Consider the following 21,410-nt stretch of genomic DNA (forward strand, 5'->3'; position numbering starts at 1 on the left):
GTTTATTTTAGTTTTGATTATCAAGTAAAACAAAGTGAAAATGAGAAATGTTGCTTTGGAAACTTTCTCAAATAAAAAAATGTAAAAAAATTAAATAAATTATTTTAGTGAGTGTCCAAAGCAACCTTTTTTTTTCTTTAAGTTAAATTGATAACTAAAACTAAAATTTGTATTTAAGATTTATTTATCAAGTTAAACTTAAAGAAAAAAAGGTTGCTTTACATTCACATTTATATGTATGTATGTATATATGTGTGTGTGTGTGTTTATATATATATATATATATATATATATATATATATATATAATTTTAGCTTTAAAAGAGGTTGATGAGAAACATTTATTTATTTACTTTTTGAGGGACAGCATGAAAACAATTTGATTTCAAAATGGGAATAAACAGAGTTTTGATTGCATTTGGCCTGTGTGATATATATGATCGTACATGTTTGGGATTTTTTTGAGGAGCGCCACTTTACTGCAAATGTTTGTAATTACGATATGTTGACCATTCGAGTGGTTTTAGTCTGAATAAAGTGGACCATCCTTCAGGAAAGCCCAGTTTTCCACTGCTGATATGATGTTGTGTTGGTGTTCAAAGCAGCATGTTTTCGTTCTCTCAGTCGGGCTGCGATTGGTCGAATCGCTCTCTGCTCGCCGGCTCTTAGTCTTAAAATAGAAGCAACATCTACAAAATAAAAAAAATGAAAAAATCTGCTGTTCAGGGCAAGTGTTTGTGCCCGGGGCTTTCAGAGGCTTGGACGAGACGAGACGAGACGAGTGAGTGATGAAGAGCCCCTGAAGCTGTGTTTGTGCGTGTGTGAATCCAAGCCGAGCTCCGAGCGCTGAGTGATCTGCAGTCTGTGCTGACAGACAGAGTGTGTGGGTGAGCTGAGGATTCGTGTGACCGCCGTCTGAGTCACGTGGACACAAATCACAGCAGGATTTCTGTGACATGCAGCTGAGGGTTTTGCACTATTACATCTGATTTGTTAGTCTCCTTAGACTGATATTTATATTATTGTTTTGCTGATCATAATTCATTTTAATGCTTTACATTTCAGTTCAGTTTTAGTCATTTGCAGTTATGGATTGTTGTATTGGTTATTGTTATTTTGGCTTAAGTTTTAGATTGTATTTTCAGTTAAGGGCTTGAAAAAAATTCTTAAGATTTTCAGTGCAATCTTCAAAATATTTAGTATTTTGCATTTAAGCACTGTTTTTTGTTTTTTCAATGCCAGAAGATACATTGCTTTTTATGTTAAAAAGAGTTTTGCTTGTAAGTGTGTGATTTCTTAGTGTCCTTAGTCTGATATTTGACATTTGCCTTTGAATCTGGTCCTCATTGCAGCTTTTTTTTGGGGGGGGCCAAGAAACACCAAAAAATTTGTTTTTCAAGTCATAAATAAAGATTATGCCAGTATGTGTTGAAAAAAATACAATTTCAGTCTGTTTTTATTCAGTCTGTTTGACATTTGGCATTAAAGCTTGTCCTCGTGCAGCTATTTTTTTATCGGCTATTGTAGTTTTGCTGATCACAATCATTTTACTTTATAACAAAATGATTATGATCAGCAAAACTATAGTAAATGAACAATGATAAATTATAACTTCACTTTCCATTCAGTTAAGTTTTGATCATTTGCAGCAGTGGATTATTCTTTTAATTAGTTTAAATTTCATCTATATATTTCTTATTGATTATGTATTTTAGTGTAGAATTTAGATCTGAAATGAATTTTGCACGACACTTTGCAATTTCAGTGCAATCATTAAAATATTTCTGAACTTTTACATACATGCATTTTTTTTCATTGCCACAAGTTGCATTGCGTCTATGTTGATTTAACATTTGTTATCTGAGATCCCACACAAAATGCACAAACTGTTTTAAGCAGGATTTCTGTGACATGCAGTTGAGTGTTTTGCATTATTAATTAATATGTGTGTTTATTAGTCTCCTTAATAGTCTGATATGTGTCTTATATTTGACACATTTTAGCTTAGGTTTTTAGTTTAATTATATTTAAGCAATCAATTGAATTGCTTAACTGATTATTAAGATTTGGAATGGATTTTGCATGACACTGTTTACATTTTCAGTGCAATCTCAAAATGTTCTTTGTCTTTTGCATGTACAGTATGCAACTTTTTTCTGTTCAGTAAAACAAGATGCTTTTGCTCCTACGTTAACATAAGGTTTGTTCTCTGAGATCCCACACGAACTCCATGTATTTTTGTGTCACAAGTGTGTAATTTTTTTAGTCTCCTTAGTCGGATATTAGACAGTTGGCATTAAATCTGGTATTCATTGCAGTTTATTCTTGACAAAAATCACCAACAGACCGGAAGAGACTCGCAGACATTGTAAAAAAGTGTTTTTCCAAGTATTAAATATGGATTATTGAAGTATGTTTTACAAGAAAATGCTATTTATTTCACATTTAATCCAATGCAATTTGCCATTGTAATTTGCCATTTCTAAATGAAAATTAAATCCTACATCAACTTTATTTTCATTATATAAACCAAGCGGCCACATTTTGTGCAATTAACCATTTCAGCATGCAAAAACAAAAACTTCAGTCCTCATTTTTCATAGACATAACTCTGTAGAAAACAAAGCAAAATTCTGTTTGTCAGAATCTAATTTGCAGTATAGTGAGATGATCTGCTGATTCTGGCCCTTGTTTCTTGTGTTTTGTTACAAGAGAGATCAGATCTGGGCCAGCTGGATCAGCGCCTCCTTTAAATCTTGCAATCCTTCTCTATTAGTGCAGCGGACCATTTATAATTAGAGTATAGAGAGAAATTAGAGCGCTTACGTATTCTGGAGTCTTTGTAAAGTAGGACATTTTTCAAACCCTGTTCGAGTCGGTAGCGATTTGAAAGTGGAAATGAAATGGCTGTGCATTGGGTTTCTGCTATTATTTAACACTACAGTCCCAATCAAATAAACACGGCACAGTTTACATAAGAGACACACGGGCTTCACGCCAAAACCTTGTGGGCTGCTATGTTGGCAGTGTTTTAACACATCAACAGAAAGTACTCAGAAAGGTGTGTAGAGATGCACAAACCAGTGGCTGCAGGCCAGAGCTGACCTGTGATGACCTTTGATTTGCTCCACCGTGCTGCATTATAAGAGGAAGAGAAAGTAAAAAAAAAACATGCCTGTAATGCACATTTAAAAAACTAACAGTTTATTTATTGCATTGAAATGTGAACAAACAATAAGTAAATTTAACTTGAATAACTAAAATAATTGTAATTTTGTATTTTTAATTATTTGAATATGTAATCAATTTTAATGTAGTTGGGTATAATGCAGTATTTACTTTTAACCCATGATCAATTGATTTTTGGCTCACTGTGTGTCACAAGAAGCATATTTATATATTTTTTTAAAAATATATATATACTTGGATATAATGAAGCATTTACTTTTGGACCATGATCAGTCAAGTTTTAATTTTGGCACTTCGCATTGAAACTTTCAGGGACCTCTGGTATATTGTATGAGCTTTTATTGCATGAGCAATTTTATTTTGGAGTTTGGGGTAACGCTTTACTTGAAGCCTTCGTGTATAATGCATTATAAAAGTATTCATAATATACATTGTAATGCATCTTTCCTTAAATAATTGTAACCAAAATTAAAATGCATTATAATATTTGGAGATCAGCTGTTTGTCATGTGTTTTAATGCATTGCACTTTCTAGTTGTAACAGTGAATAGATAAGTATTATAACTCCGGATACAGTAATAATAAATAAATCAACTGAATTAATTAATGCATTGGAATACTTTTGTAATGCATTATATATAAAGGCTGTACGTGTTACACTTACTAACTTGGCTCTAACTAACAATAACTGCATTGATATCAATTATGCATCAGGTTTCACGTGTGCTTCAGTCTGTTCTTCTAATGCACAGGACCGCTGCTTATGTAGAGCATTTCAAATGAGGTTTTATTGGAGTTTAAGGTGCTGGTTATGTAGCCGATAGACTGCTCAAAGAGCTGTAAGAGCGTCTCGCAGTCACCTCACCTGCTTAATTTGATTGCTCAGGTAAGATGAGATGCTGTAATGTCCACCTTCACAGAGACTCCATTAACCAGAAGCATTTAGCGTGAGCTTTTGACCGGAATAATTCATGTAACGCAATTATCGAGCTCTCGTGCCTGATCAGATTTGCTCCCTGCCGGTTAATAAAGTCGTTTCTCAGCAGCAGCAGCAGCAGTTTTGCATGTTTGCTTTGGCATTTAGTCATGATGTGCTCTTTTGTTCGGCTGTCGTTCGCTTCCTGCGAGGGACGTGTGATTTGTGTGTCTTCTGTCTTGTGAATGTTTCAGAGTCAGTTGAATAAGACAGAATAATGTCAGGCGACAGTAGAAATCACTCCTCATCATCATCATCACAGATCATTAGTGCTCTATTCTCCCCTTTTTAGTCCATTGCATGAATCTTTTGGTTTTAGTTTTCATTTCATGGATGCATTTCTATAGCATTTTACTTTTAGCTTAGGTTTTAGTTTGTAATTATACTCAACAATGTTTTGCTCAACCTTTATCTGAGTGCTTACGATCTAAAGAAGGTATTGCATGACACCGTGTACAATTTAAGTGCAACCATCAAAATGTATTGTCTTTTGCAAGTAAGCAACAGTTTTAAACAAGATACATTGCGTCCTTGTTAATTTTAACATTTGCTATCTGAGACGTCACACAAACACAGGTCAGGTTACTTTATTTTTGTATTTATTTTTGTTTAATTTAATTTAAGTTGTTTTGTTTTTCATTAAGTGTGGACTTTAAAAAATAAAAATAAAAAATGTCCCCAGTTATTTATTTCATTTTTTCAAAATTTTGAAACATCACGTTTCAACAAAAATATTAGGCAGCAAAAATGTTTTCAACATTTGATAATGAGAACCGTCATTAATAATTGAGCATTAATAATAATAATGGAACACCAAATCAGCATATTATACTGATTTCTGAAGATCATGTGACACTGAAGACTGCAGTAATGCTGCTGAAAATACAGCTTTGATCACAGAAATATATTACATTTTACTACATATTCAAATAGAAATCACTTATTTGAAATTCTAATAATATTTCACAATTTATACTTCATTTTGATCAAACAAATGAGCATAACAATTATAAATAAAAAAAAAACATGAAAAAATTAATTAATTATTCCAAACTTTTGACTGGTAGTTTTCCTAGTTTTAATATAAAATATTATCGCAGCTATTCAGTCACCTGTTGATGAATTTAACAATATGAAACACCCTTTTAAAGCTTCGGCCCGCTTGCACACATTATGCCGGTCATCAGTGTCTGCAGCACTCAAGACTTTGGGACGCTGGCCATCTATAGCAGCTGCTCGTGGCTGAAGTCAAGGCGATGCGTTTCCTGCATCCCATATGTTTTTCGCAGGGCTTGCCGTGTTCGCGCTCCTCTGAGTGATGGCACAAATCCCATTCATATTTTTATCTCAGCTCTCGCCTCACTGCCATCATCCAGCATTAACCTGGATAATTTGGTCATTGCTGCATGAATGCGTTTAATATTCATGCATTTGGTGGATGCATTTATCCAGAGAGATTTACAGTGCATTTGAGATATACCTTTATTATGGCCGGATGGTGTGACAGTGTTTACTTTGCAATGGTAGAAATGTCCATTTGTCCTGCTTACATTCACATACAGCTGAGACAGATTAGTAAACACAGAGTAATGTCAATGATGCAGATCCAAACGAGTCAAGATGTTGTTTAAGACAAGAAAAAAAGAAAAATGAAATTTTAGACTATTTCCATAATATGTTGTTGTTGTTTTAGACAAGTGAGGAAATAAAAACATCCAGAATATACATTTAGGTGTTTATTTTATTGCACTTTATCTATTTGCACCTGTAGATTCTTTAGAGGCCGCTTACATAAAACCATAAACCAGAATTTACAGTTTTATTCCTGTCTATCTTCTGAAGTCTTTTACTGAGGGGTTTGTTTATGTATAATTCAGTCTAATTTATGAAATATTTTATTCTTAAAAACATGATGAAAATGTATTTTTTCTAGCTGTTGACAGTGTTTTCTGATTTATAGAGGCATAAAAATAGAAATTTTAAGTTCTCTTTAAAAACCTTTAATTCTATGTCAACATAATCAAACAAGAAATTTGAACCTGCTTTGTCCAGTGTTGAAATTTATGCAAATTACTGCATAAATAACTACATATTTGATTAGATGGTCTAATTTGCAGTGTTATTTTAGTATGGAGATTTTTTTGAATTCATTTTGAATATTTTTCTGCATGTTTTTGTAATTTGTAGTAGTTGTTTACATATGTGTATATGTTTGAGTGTGTTTGTAATTTATATGGTTTTAGTTATTTTAGTTAAACTTTTTTAGTTAAAATGCTGTAATGTTTTTTTATGTTTTAGTTGTAGTTATTTTAGTTATCAAGTTCAACTAAATGAAAGTGACATGTTGTTTGGAAATTTGCTGAAATAAGTTAGTTTATTTTATTTCAGGTAACACATTTGTTTCATTTTTAGCTAACTATTTAAACAAAGCATTCGTGTGCTTGCAGAGGAATGTACACACTTACGATAATGAACGAGCAAAACTCCCGCGGCGAATAGAAAGGCTTACAGTTACACAAGTATGCATCTCATAAACCAATGCATAGTGTTTCCAGACAAGCTTTATTGCTATTATAAACAATACACTAATTAACTGGGATTGCTTCTGCTACATATAAGCAAAAATGAATGTCCAAACCATTCCAAAACTGGTGAAATATCGGGTGGTGTGTACTTCCGAATGTCCAGCAATTCGTCTCTGGTGAAACTGATTGCAGGGATATAACTAAAGACAGGACAAACTAACAAAAACATAAAAACAACTGCGGAGCGCGCCACGGAGGCAGCCATCAGCGTTGGCGCCATCGCGAAAATCTGTCATTGATATGACTGTCACAAACAATTTTGTTTCGATATATCATTCAACCGTACTTAGAAATATGAGAGCGTTCAGACAGTAAAGTCTGTGCCTTTGCATCTAGTTCTTCTCAGATGACGTGGCATGTTGAAGTGTGTGGTGACTCAACTGTACCAGCCGACAGTTTTGAATGATTACAGTGTGTAAATGGGTCATCAACATTTGCAGCAGTTTCTTCACTTGTAGCACTTTCTCCCATCAACCTTTTGTACTAGAAAGTCATTGTTCACCTCCCACTAAATTACGGTTCCCAGGAGCTTTGAGAACTGTGACAGCCGCAGCATAGATGTTCCCGTGGAGGCCGATCATTTCCACGGCTTTTATTGAGTTCAGTTCCACTGTGTTGTGTCTTAATGGAGAATGTCATACCTCACCTTTCAATATTGCTGTTATGAAAGAGGTCAATCAGAGTTGTGTAATCTGGAAACCTGAGGAAAACAAGTGCGTAAAGATGGAAATCGCAAGCTTTCTGAATACTGTATCATACATGCTGTATCATAAGTAAATTCAAATTCTAAAAAATGTCTAAGGCCTCTAAATTATCAACATCAATTATCTGCTGGACTGAAGCAGCTCGGCTTTACTTGATTCTCCATGAATCATTTTTAGGAAAATCAGTGAGTTGCAAATCTGATCATCAATCTCAATCATCAGCGGATTGCATTGCATTATGTTTTGAACATAAGAGATATAGTGATGACTGATTTATATAATCTTATGTAAGTAGCTGCTATACTGTCATAAGAATCTCTTTGATTTACATTAAATACAAAATAATTTAATCATTTGTTTCCATAAAAATATCAGCATCTGCACCGAATTGCATATTTTTGTTCAGTTTGAGTCTCTGAATAAATGTTTTCCTTCATATTCTCACTATGTCAGACTAGATGAGCCATAAAAGCCTGATGGTCTTGTTGAAATACAGCTGAGTATGGTCAGCATAACAATGGAAACTAATTCCATATTTTCTGATAAAATTACCAATGGGCAACATGTTTATTGAAAATAACGGAGGGCCTAAGACTGATCCTTGTGGTACGCCATACTTTAATGCCGTTAATTGAGATGATTCCCCATTTAAATAAATAAACTGGTAACGGTCGTGCAGGTAAGATCTAAATCATCTTAAAGCCTGTCCCTGAATGCCCGTATAGTTTCGTAATCCATCTATGAGTATGTCATGATCTATAGTGCTGAACACCACAACTGTAGTGTGGATCAAATAATGATACTCAACAAAAATACATACACAAACTTATATATATGTATCATAGAGAGAGAAGAGAAAGTAAACCATTCCATTTCAAAAATGATATTTTTCTTACCGCTATTTCATATGTCAGGCTATACAGGGTTTAAGCAGTCAGTTTTGAGTTCATGTTAACATTGAACTCATTTGATCTTTATCCTCCTCTGTCTTTCAGTCACCTTTCACAGTCAAGTTCTTTGGAGGAAGTGCGTGTTGATGTGGATAAGTTCGTCCCTCCTGCACCGCGAAAGGTGGAAATGAGACGCGACCCGGTGCTCGGCTTCGGCTTCGTGGCGGGCAGCGAGAAACCAGTGGTGGTTCGATCGGTTACTCCAGGTATCCCAGCTAACCGAGACTGGTTTTTCTGCATGTATTCATACAATTGAGTCATTTCATACAACATGAGTGTGACTAAGAAACCAGTCGGGAAGCACAAGTCTCTTCTGCTCGCCAAAGCTGCATTTTAACAGTCACAGAGTAAAAAAAATAAAAAAAAGTGTGAAATATTTTTACAGTTTAAAATAGCTCTTTTCTATGTGAATATATGTTAGAATGTAATTTATTACTGTGATCAAGCTGAATTTTTAGCATCATTACTCCAGTCTTCAGTGTCGCATGATCCTTCAGAAATATTGTCACTTTTGACCAATTTAATGCATCCTTGCTGAATAAAAGTATTAATGTCTTAAAAACAAACAAACAAACTGACGCTTACCCCAAAACTGTTGATTTATAGTGTGTAAAGATAAGAAAGGATCATGATAGAAAACTTAATGGCCAAATAAAAAGTGCATTATCATGGTGCATGATGCTCGTTGTTTTAGAAAAATACATATAATATGAACACAAATGTGATGTGAGTTTGTGATGAATGTGCAGGAGGGCCTTCAGAAGGGAAGCTGGTCCCAGGAGATGAGATAGTGATGATAAATGAGGAGGCCGTGAGTTCGGCTCCACGGGAACGAGTCATTGACCTGGTCAGGTACTGAGCTCCATCAACCAGTTACTGTGTCGCTCTTCATCTACTACATGTGTTTTTCAGCTGAAGCCATTACATGCTGACAGACCAGCAGTTTCTGTCTACAATAACCGTATATACTGTGGTCCCAAAATGAGTTTGAACACCCGAGTCAGATGTATGTCACTGTATTAGATCAGGGTTTTGCTAACTATCCCTGATTCCATCTTGAGAATTTCATATTCTTATTGTGTTTTTTTTTTCAATTATTTTTGTCAGAAGTTGTAAGGAGTCCATCATCCTGACTGTGGTGCAGCCGTACCCTGTAAGTCTACATATTGACTGTTTTGCATGTTAGTTTGTCAGTATTTTGGCTAATTTGAGGTTAAATTCTGCAGAACTCAATGTAGAAAACACTAATAAAATGTCTGCAGATCAGTGTTACTTTAGTTATTTTATTATCATTGATATACTATACTATACTACTGTATACTATATTATACTTTACTATATTTTTTGTTGATGTGTTGAATTTGTTTATTTTTATATTTTATGTTTTTACTTTAATTTTACTTAGTTTTAGTAATTTTGTTTAGGTTTTGTCCTTTGTATTATTTTTTTAATGTCTGTAGTTATTATTCATTTTTATTGATTAATTTCAATCATTTTAGTTCTTATTTTAGCTAGCTGTCCAAGGCACCATTTTCGTTTAGTTTAGTTTTTGCCATTTTTATTATTTTTTTTATTATTTTAATACTCAAATGTATTTTATTTTAGCTAGTTGCCAAGGCGCCATTTTTTTGTTTTGTTGTGTTTTTGTCACCTTTCATTAGTTTTAAATGTGTTTATATATTATGTTTATATATTTTTTATTAATTTGTATGTATTAGTTTTAATTATTTTCGTGTTTAAACTTATTTTATTTCAGTTATTTGCCAAGGCACCACTTTTGTTTAATTTTGTGTTTTTGCAATTTGTATTTTTTTTTATCTATATAGGTTTTATATTCACTTGTATTTATTAGTTTTACTTATTTTAATACTTATTTTATCTCAACTAATTGCCAAGGTACCATTTTTGTTTAGTTTTGTGTGTTTTGTATTTTGTTTTTGTTTATTTATATATATATATATATATATAGTTTTGTATATGTACACTGCTCAAAAAAATTAAACGGAACACTTTTTAATCACTGTATAGCATCAAGTCAGTTAAACTCCTGGGATATTGATCTGGTCATTTAAATAGCAGAGGGGGTTGTTAATCAGTTTCAGCTGCTTTGGTGTTAATGAAATTAACTACTGGTGCACTAGATGGGCAACAATGAGACGACCCCCAAAACAGGAATGTTTTTTCAGGTGGAGGCCACTGACATTTTTTTCCCTACTCATTTTTTCTGACAGTTTTTGACTAGTTTTGCATTTGGCTAGGGTCAGTGTCACTGCTGGTAGCATGAGGCGATACCTGGACCCTACAGAGATTGCACAGGCAGCCCATCAATATGTGCCATTGCCAGAAGGTTAGCTGTGTCTCCCAGCACAGTCTCAAGAGCATGGAGGATATTCCAGGAGACAGGTAGTTACTCTAGGAGAGCTGGACAGAGCCGTATAAGGTCCTTAACCCATCAGCAAGACCGGTATCTGCTCCTTTGTGCAAGAAGGAACAGGATAAGTACTGCCAGAGCCCAACAAAATGACCTCCAGCAGGCCACTGTTGTGAATGTCTCTGACCAAACAATCAGAAACAGACTTCATGAGAGCGGCCCGTGGAGCTCGATTGGCATTTGCCATTGAACAGCAGAATTGGCAGGTCCGCCACTGGCGCCCTGTTCTTTTCACAGATGCGAGCAGGTTCACCCTGAGCACAGACGTGAAAGGGTCTGGAGAAGCCATGGAGAACATTATGCTGCCCGTAACATCGTTCAGCATGACCGGTTTGGTGGTGGGTCAAGTGATGGTCTGGGGAGGCATATCCATGGAGGGACGCACAGACCTCTACAGGCTAGACAATGGCACCCTGACTGCCATTAGGTATCGGGATGAAATCCTTGCACTACGCTGGTGCAGTGGGTCCTGGGTTTCTCCTGGTGCACGACAATGCCCAGCCTCATGTGGCGAGAGTATGCAGGCAGTTCCTGGAGGATGAAGGAATTGATACCACTGAATGGCCCCGATGCTCGCCTGACCTAAATCCAGTCGAACACCTCTGGGACATTATGTTTCGGTCCATCCGACGCCGCCAGGTCGCACCTTGTGGAGCTCAGTGATGCCCTGGTCCAGATCTGTGAGGAAATACCCCAGGACACCATCCGTCGTCTCATTAGGAGCATGCCCCGATGTTGTCAGGCATGCATACAAGCACATGGGGGCCATACAAACTACTGAGTACCATTTAGAGTTGCTGCAATGAAATTTCAGCAGAATAGACTAGCCTGCTGCATCATTTGTTTCACTTAGATTTTCGGGGTGTCTTTGAATTCAGCCCTCTGTAGGTAAATAATTTTTTTTATTTCCATCAAACGATGTGACATCTTTTCGTTCCTTACACATTACCCAGTCCATATCAGTATAGATGTCCAGCATGATATTTTTCCCCATTGAGATCTGATGTGTTTTCAAAGTGTTCCTTTAATTTTAACACTTATATAATTTCAAGGAACAAAACAATTTATTTTGTATGGTTTTAGTTGATGTTAATAACCCTGCTGTGGATTCCATCTGGATCTGCTTATTAGTTTCTGGCTCAGCTCTTAGGCAGAAGATAATGACTTGATAGCATTGATATTCAGTAATTTTTCTGCTTTTGTTCCTCTGTTATTCCAATCCAGTCGCCCAAATCTGCCTTCATCAGTGCAGCTAAAAAGGCCAAGTTGAAATCCAATCCGGTCAAAGTGCGCTTTGCTGAAGAAGTCATTATTAACGGACAAGTACCTGTAAGTGAAAAATGACACATTTTGCTTAAAAAGCATGTCATGGGCTATATCAGAGTATTTACAGCCGATTTAACAGGTTTTTTAGGTTTAAAGATCAACCCATTTTACTTTCATAATCTGACATCTCCGAGAGAAACAAACCAGATATTCAGTGAGAAACACTGTAGGGTTTTGATTATAATCATCCGAGATTGATTGGATTGTGAAAAGTGGACGTTATGTACCAGAATAGAGTCATGTGATTAGAATAAGAGGATTGATGTCGTCAGCCGGAAAGTGATTTTAGCTCTGGAGCAAATTATTGCATTGTGATGAAATATTATGAAGATGCACGTCACATAAATCAGTGTTCATTCATACTGTGTGTCTTAATTAGTGGCACAACAAGAGGTTAAGGATTAAAAATATGCAGCCGCACGTGTTTTATGCTGATATCATCGCAGGGATGTGAATCACTGACAGATTAGCAAACAGATAAAAGCCACTTTAGTTGTGCTATTCATGCAGCTCAGAGATATTAGAAAGATGACGGAGTGTTTTCATCCGCAGGAGACTGTGAAGGATAATTCTCTGCTCTTCATGCCAAACGTCTTGAAGGTGTATCTGGAAAACGGACAAACAAAGTCCTTTAAGTTTGACTGCAACACCTCCATTAAGGTATTTCAGCATTGCAATATTTACAAATTACTGCTGATGTACCATATCAGCAAAAATAACGGCTGTGCATACATTAAATATGGTGCAATAAAATATTATTGTAGCAAGCAAAATGTTTTTTTTTTAAGAAATTAATAATATTATTTATCAGGGATGCATTATAAAATAAAATGTACCACAGTTTCCACAAAAATATTGGGCGGCACAACTGTCTTCAACAAAATATGATAATAATCAGAAATGTTTGTTGAGCAGCAAATCAGCATATTCAAATGATTTCTGAAGATCATGTGACACTGAAGACTGGAGTAATGATGCTGAAAATACAGCTTTGATCACAGAAATAAATTAGATTTGAACAGATATTCACATAGAAGACAGCTATTTTAAATTGTAAAAATATTTCACAAATATTTTACTGTATTTTTGATCAAATAAATGCAGCCTTGGTGAGCCCCCCAAAAATCTTACAGAGCTCAAACCTTTAAACGTTAGCATATTTTATGCAATATTAATTTTAAAAAAGTAAACCAAACATATTTTTTGAAAACCGATAATTGACAAGTCTGATATTACGCAAATAGGCTATGCAAAATGTACAAATGTGTACACTTATGTACGAAAGCAAATATTAATTTCAAAATTAATTAATCTGACTTGCTTGTAATTTGATTGTTACATTTTAAAATGCTCATAATCGGATTACAGTTACTTTATGGATACTTTACATGACTACATATCCAAACAATAGCAGTGAATTATTCATAGTTTATTGATTCTCCATAATTCCTCTTTTTTTTCTTCTGTACTCCAGTCTGGGAAACACTGATGTAACGTGATATTTAATGCACTTCATGTTGTTGAAAACAAAGAATGGAATAGATATGGTACACAATACTCCCATTTAAATCTATGTGATAAACAATTAGTACTTCAAAAGTAATTAAAAAGTACTCAGAATAAATTACCTAAAATGAGTTATCTAATAGATTGTTACTTACTACAGTACAATTTTCATCATGTAGTCAGTAATGGACTACAATTTCCCAGTAATCTACCCAGTGCTGTGTATATATATATATAGATATATATAATGTAAAGTGCTTATTTATTTATTAAAACATTTCTAATGACGTTAGCACTATGTCACGTGTTGGTGGTGTTGAACATGAATAACAGAGATGCTCTTCTGTTTGAAAGGATGTTATTCTGACCCTGATCACTTTAAAAGTATATATTGTTTACAGTATAGTTGGTGTTAATGCAGTGAACAGTGAAGCAAAATGTTGTTTGTTGTCCAGCCCTACTTGGGATTAATATTCAAGGAATAGTTCACTCGAAAATGAAAACGTGCTGAAAATGTACTCACTGTCAGGTCATCCAAGATTAGGATGAGTTTGTTTCTTCATCAGATTTGGAGAAATGTAGCATTGCATCAGTGTCTCAGCAATGGATGCTCTGCAGTGAATGGGTGCCGTCAGAATGAGAGTCCAAACAGCTGATAAAAACATCACAATAATCCACAAGTAATCCACACCTCTCCAGTCCATCAGTTAAAGGGATACTTCACCCAAAATTAAAATTCTGTCATTAATTACTCACCCTCATGTCGTTCCAAACCCGTAAGACCTTCGTTTATCTTCGGAACATAAATTAAGATCTTTTGGAGAGTATCACATACGTAAACAACGTATGCTATTCTGTGTCAGCAGCACCGTACGCTGTTTACGCTTTGATCTGAACGAATTGTTGAATAAAGTCATTATTTTTGTTTTCTTTGCGCACAAAAAGTATTCTCGTAGCTTCGTAAAATTATGGTTGAGCCACTGATGTTACATGGATTATTTTAACGATCTCCTACTAGGTTTCTGAGCCTTGATCGTGTAAGGATCCTTGCTGTCTATAGGAGGGTCAGAGAGCTCTCGGAATGCATCAAAAAATATCTTAATTTGTGTTCCGAAGATGAACGGAGGTCTTACGGGTTTGGAACGACATGAGGGTGAGTCATTAATGACGAAATGAACTAACCCTTTAACATCTTGAGAAGAGAAAAAAATTGCTGCGTGTTTATAAGAAACAAATCCATCATCAAGACATTTTTAACTAAAATATGAGTCCATAATCCATAATAACGCTTCCTCCAGTGAAAAAGGGGTCTGGTCTGAATCAGGAGAGAAGTCTGCACAGATCAAGCACCGTTTACAAGCCAAAACAGTCCAGAACAGCGAAAACGCATAATCTGCTGTTGTCTCTCGCATCAAAATCCAGCCACATATTTGTTTAGAGCTGTTTTGGCTTGTAAACGCTGCTTGATCTGTGCAGATTTCTCTCCTGATTCACGTTATTATGGATTATGGACTGGTATTTTAGTTAAAAACGTCTTAATGCTGGATTTGTTTCAGCTTTTGTCTTCTCCAGATGTTAACTGATGGACTGGAGTGGTGTGGATTATTGTGATGTTTTTATCAGCTGTTTGGACTCTCATTCTGACGGCACCCATTCACTGCAGAGCATCCATTGCTGAGACACTGATGCAATGCTACATTTCTCCAAACCTGATGAAGAAACAAACTCATCCTGAGGTTGAATTCACTTCACTTCACGTGGTTCCAAACCTGTATGGAGTTGATTTTTGTTTTTTGTTTTTCTGTGGAACACACAAAAAAAAAGAATTTAGTCTTCATCCAGCTTTTTTCTGCGCAGTGACTGTCAAACTCTCTAAAGGACAAAAATGTAAGTAGTCCATATGCACTAACAGGCATTACAGACATTTATTTGACTTCTCAAGCACTTAAAATTGGTTAAAGATTAAATTTCAGTCTGTTGTCATATAACTAACTTCATACAAGTAGACTTGGAACATAGTCAGGGTTATTATAGTTAACTAAAACTAAAATTATAAATGTTTTTTGTACTTGAAATGAAATAAAAGAAGTGTTAACAGGAATAAAATATTTTTAAAATGATTTTATTTCAGCTAGTTGGATATTTCTTATTTTAATGTTGAATATTTCTTATTTTAATTTAATTTAACTTGATGTGCTAAAATAACTAGAGCTGAAATAAAAAAATACTAAACTATATAACAATAAAAAAAAACTAATAAAAATGACAAAGGCACAACAAAATTTACTAAATCTTGAACAAAAATTCAAATGAAAAATTAGAAAAATTAGAAAATAAGAAAATAAAAACAAAAAAATTAGAAAAACTAATAAAATGTAATGAAAATTAAAATGAAAACAGAAAATGCATTACTTTTTTTCTGGTGCTTTTGGTCTTTTATGGAGAGAAACCTTCACTGTACACTGAAAAAAAAAAACGTTTTTCACTCAGAAATTGCTAGTAAAGTCCACAAATAATTAAAATAAATTGGCAAGTAACACTGAATTAGATGTGAAATTCTGAAGTACACAAAAGACTGATAGTATTTTCTTGGAAAAAATGCACTCCAGTAATCTTTATTTTACAACTTTGACAAATATTTTTACAATTTTATGGACAGCAGAAGCTCAAATGTTCTTCCTAACCTTCTCAATTTGTGTTTCACCAAAGAAAGCAAATGATTGGGGTTTGATCTGCATGAGTGCGAGTCAAAAGTTTCTGGTGGCGCTTCCTTTAAATGAGAAGAAAAGATGAAAGGCGTTTGACTGTTGCGACGAGCGTTTGATTTCAGCGTGAAAGCTCTTGTGTCTTTACAGAAAGGAGTGGGGTCTGGCGCAGTTCCTGCCTCCAGCGGTTCTGTCCAGCATGAAAGAGAAGAACATCAAGAAAGCGCTCACACACATCCTGAAAACCAACCAGAACCTGGTGCCTCCTGGCAAAAAGGTGAAGAAACTTTCACAGCTTGATGTACATATGAAAAGTGGAATTACAATCGATCTTTTCAGCTGCCTTTGAAAATCCAGATTTCTCAATGCATAATATAATACGGTTTAGGATTTTCACAACAGCAGTGCCAGTGAAATTTCACGAGCTATCACAGCAAAGACTAAAACTGTATGTTGTTGAATATAACACTTTATTTAAACATTTTTGGCATATACAAGCATATATAAATAGACTTGTAGTTAAATATATACATTTTTTATTTTTATTGATATATATCGCTTGTATAAGCATATATAAATATTCCATTCTATTCTATTCTATTCTGTTCTATTCTATTAGTGCTGTCAAATGATTAATCGCAATTAATTGCATCCAAAATAAGTTTTTGTTTGCATAATATGTGTGTACTGTGTATATTTATTATGTATATATAAATACACACACATACATTATATATATATATAACTATAACAAGTTTGTTCTAATGTGTGTATATGCATGTTATTTTTAATTATATTTATATCTGCTTATATACAGTATCATACTGAATATGCTAAAAAATTAAATTAAATTAAAACTATGATTAAAATGTAATAAACCATCAGATATAATGTACTGCATTATATGTTATGTTATAGTGCATTGCACTTTAGTATTGTGATAAAGCATCTTGTGAGCACAGTCTGTCTTTGCAATTAAACCTATAGTTGAACTTGTTTTTCCCAGAGGCACATATTCAAAAAGCAGAAGAAAGAGTGCTCTATTTCTGTGATTTACACTTTCTGTTCACTAATTCCTGCTGGGATTTGTGCTGTGTTGAAGCTGACGGCGTTGCAGGCGAAGGTCCACTACCTGAAATATCTGAGTGATCTCCGGCTGTACGGAGGACAAGTGTTCAAGTCCACGCTGGTCGTAAGTGCACAGACACACATTCAGAGTCATTACATCAGCAGCTGAGACTTCCAATGCAGATCCAGGGTTTAAAGCTTCAGGTGTATTTCAGAATAAACTACGTCGATAAACTACATTTAAATTTCATAGCATATGAAGTACGTGATTTTGTTTTAGTTTTAGTTTTTATTTTTTTTAGTTTTGCTGCTATTTCTGTTTTTTTTAAGAAAATTATTTTTAAAAAATGTATTAAAAATTTTTTTAAATGTAAAATTATTTTTAAATTTAATTACATTTTCTTAGAAAATAGTTTCTAGCTTAAGTATATGTTTTTTTTAGTTTTTCTGTTATTTCTGTTTTGTAATGAAAATATGATTTCTAATAATTTTATTTTTGTTAAATATAAAACTAAACTAAACTACTAAGATTCACACTATATTTTCATTTTCTAACATACTATTTTTATTATGCTGTTCTGTTTTGCAAAGATAACTTGATTTCTAATGATTGTTTATGTTAAATAACATTATAAACAAATTAATATTCATTCACACTGTATTTTCATTTTCTAGCATGTGAGGTCATGATTTATTTTTTTTAGTTTCGCAGTTCTATTATTTTGTTTAGTAAAGATACATTTCTATTTCTAATGATTTATAATGATTTTCTTGTTAAAAAAACTATTAAATTATAAACAAATCAAAAATAATTCTACTGTATTTTCATTTTCTAGCATTATTTTTTTATATATATTTTCTATATAGATTTCTGTATGGTTTTTATTTATTTTAAGTTTTGCTGCTATTTCTGTTCAGTAAAGAGAACATTATTTCTAATGATTTTATTTAGTTAAAAAATACAAATGAAGAGTTCAGATGCAAAAGCCTCTAAGTGCCATCTGAAATTTTCTTCTAAAATGAGCATTTTTCTCAGGCTCCTATATTTATGTTCAGTTATTTCACTTTTAACGACAATGAACAGAACCTATTAATTGCCATTAAAGTTTAGTAACTGAACCCACACACGAGAGCCTGAGAAAAAATGCAAATTTTGGAAGAAAATTTAGAGGCTTAAAACACTTAGAGGCTTTTGCTTCTGAACTCTTCATATGCTATTTGTCATATTTTACTAAAGAAGTTGACTGATCAAGGATAAATATTTTTGGCTGAGCACTGCAAACATTATAGATTTCACATTTACATATACTCTATGATCAAATACAAAGAAATAATGAAAATGTATAGTTTTAGTACATTAGCTTCAGCTGCTGAAATCTGAAGGTGTTTGAAGCAGCTGTTTCACACCGCTGTATTTGTGATCTGACAGCAAGGAGAGAAACACACAGAGGTGACGCTGCTGGTGGGGCCGCGCTACGGCATCAGTCACGTCATCAACACCAAAACCAACCTGGTGGCGCTGCTGGCCGACTTCAGCCACGTCAACCGCATCGAAATGTACACCGAGGACGAAAGAAACGTGCGAGTGGAGCTTCATGTCCTGGATGTTAAGGTGCGATGGAGAAAAATATTATTTGTTCACAGAAAGCATTTGGTTTAATATTTTTCCATCTAATGCGATAAACATTCAAACATTTTGAGTGCATTACCACAGTTGAATTGCATAACAGTATTGAGGACGACATCCCTTTCATTTTCAAGATTCCACTTTTGCAATAATCTGCTGTTTTTCTTCTTTAAAAAGAGACCAACCTTAGGTTTGTATTCCAAAGTGTTCATAAATTACAACAATTTAAGTGTGGATAGTGCACTTTCATGCCTATTTTAATAAACGGGGGGTGACAGTTAAGGGGTTAATATGTTGTGTGTTTTAATAGACCGGTGACGACCGCACAGAGTAGCATTATAACATAACTTTCAAATGTATCTAGTATGATAAAACAGCGCTGCTTTACCCCACATACGCACGACCGGAAGCAGCGGAAGCGCTCGATTGTGGCATAATAAAAGCTCTGCTGCTTTACCCCACATACGCACGACCAGAAGGAGCGGAAGCGGTCGACTGTGGCATAATAAAAGCTCCGCTGCTTTACCCCACATACGCACGACCGGAAGCAGCGGAAGCGGTCGACTGTGGCATAATAAAAGCCCCGCTGCTTTACCCCACATACGCACGACCGGAAGCAGCGGAAGCGGTCGACTGTGGCATAATAAAAGCCCCGCTGCTTTCGAGCCGTGTGTCACGCTCGTTCAGCTCCTTGTTTCGCTTCGACGGCTTTCAGCCTCACTCTGCTTCATTCTACTACGTTAATAAATCATTAGCTCATCCATGAACATAATTTCTGCCCGAGTCCCGTCGGATTGCATTGGCTGTGGGGATGAAAACTCCCATGATTCCACACTCAGTCACGCCCGTCATCAAACTACATCTTTGTCTCTTTGTTTATTTTGAATACGCGCCCTCTAGCGGCGAAAATGACATATTCTGCCTTTAAGTCAGTATGCAATATGTTAAGTTTGCTACATTGCTTTGCGTGTGTGAACCAAAACAATATTGCATAGCAGATTATTTTGATTTATATGAACTATTTATTCACTATTTACCACATGTATTACTACAGTGTTAATGATGCATAACAATTCAACATCCCTTTATCCAATGCTTATATTGAAAATATGAATTAATAATTCATAGTTACAGACACTTACATTCTTAATTTTATAAACACGTTAATAAATGCAATAGAAAATATAAAACAACTATATTAAGTTTGCTTTATTGCTTTGCAAACATGGACTAAAAACTGCATTACATGACAGATTATTTTGATTATTAATATTAATAAATCATTGATAATTTAATACCATTTATTGACTATTTACCACATGCATTACACCAGTTGTATACAATATTAAAGACACATAACAGTTCAACATGCCTTTTATTTAATGCTTATTGTGAAAACGTGAATTAATAATTCATATTTACAGACATTTGAATGCTTCATTTTATAAAACCGATAGTTAAGTCAATAAATGCATATTGAAAATACAAATTATTGATAAATGAAAACTATTTATTGACTATTTACCATATGCATTTCACCAATTGTATACAATATAAAGAACAATTCAACATTCTTTTTATCCAATGCTTAATATGAAAACATGAATTAATAATTGATAGTTACTGACATTTGCACGTTTCATTTGGTAAAACAGATAATGAACTGTATTGCCTAGCAGATTTTGATTATTAATAAATTATTGATAAATACTATTTACTGACTGTTTAACACATGCATTACACCAGTTGTATATGACACATAGTTCAACATCCCTTTCATCCAGTGCTTATAAAGAAAATATGAATTAATAATTCGTAGTTACTGATATATGCATGCTTCATTTTATAAAACAGAAGTCAATACATGCAGTACATTAAGTTTGCTACATTGCAAGCGTGAACTTAAAAACTAAAAACTGTTCATATTAATGAATGTAACTATTTATTGAAAAACTGTTTTTGCAGATGCTACTGTTTTTTTTTTAAAGAGCAGTAAGTTGCTCAAGAACATTTGTTACTGTAATTTTACCACCACTAAGGGAGTTTTAGGATCACTAAAATAATTTAAACTGCACAACCTCCCATAGCTTACTGCTGTATTTACTGATTATTTATGCATTTCTTCTGCAAAATATTTCTTTCTGTAGCCCATCACACTTATAATGGAATCCAGTGATGCTATGAACCTGGCGTGTTTGACTGCTGGTTATTACAGGCTGCTGGTCGATTCACGGAGGTCCATCTTCAACATGGCGAACAACAGTAACACTGCAGGTAAGAGCATGCACATGAGCTAAACAATAAAACAATTAATTTGTCTGCTTGAAGTATTATTTATTTATTA

General features: G+C 34.3%; 1 protein-coding gene across 1 annotated transcript in view; it reads left to right on the top strand.

Annotated features, from left to right (window-relative positions):
* LOC107563879 (FERM and PDZ domain-containing protein 4-like) overlaps positions 1-21,410 on the top strand; it is a 66,515-nt gene that overhangs the window by 37,184 nt on the left and 7,921 nt on the right. The window contains exons 3-12 of the mRNA XM_016248847.1: positions 8,449-8,609; positions 9,153-9,255; positions 9,511-9,556; positions 12,059-12,163; positions 12,713-12,820; positions 14,021-14,050; positions 16,526-16,648; positions 17,474-17,563; positions 18,869-19,051; positions 21,214-21,340. Coding sequence (XP_016104333.1) covers positions 8,449-8,609; positions 9,153-9,255; positions 9,511-9,556; positions 12,059-12,163; positions 12,713-12,820; positions 14,021-14,050; positions 16,526-16,648; positions 17,474-17,563; positions 18,869-19,051; positions 21,214-21,340 — 1,076 coding nt within the window. The remainder of the gene's footprint in view (positions 1-8,448; positions 8,610-9,152; positions 9,256-9,510; positions 9,557-12,058; positions 12,164-12,712; positions 12,821-14,020; positions 14,051-16,525; positions 16,649-17,473; positions 17,564-18,868; positions 19,052-21,213; positions 21,341-21,410) is intronic.

This window comes from Sinocyclocheilus grahami, unplaced genomic scaffold (assembly GCF_001515645.1).
Source record: "Sinocyclocheilus grahami isolate Dianchi unplaced genomic scaffold, SAMN03320097.WGS_v1.1 scaffold894.1, whole genome shotgun sequence".
Lineage (NCBI taxonomy): Eukaryota > Metazoa > Chordata > Actinopteri > Cypriniformes > Cyprinidae > Sinocyclocheilus > Sinocyclocheilus grahami.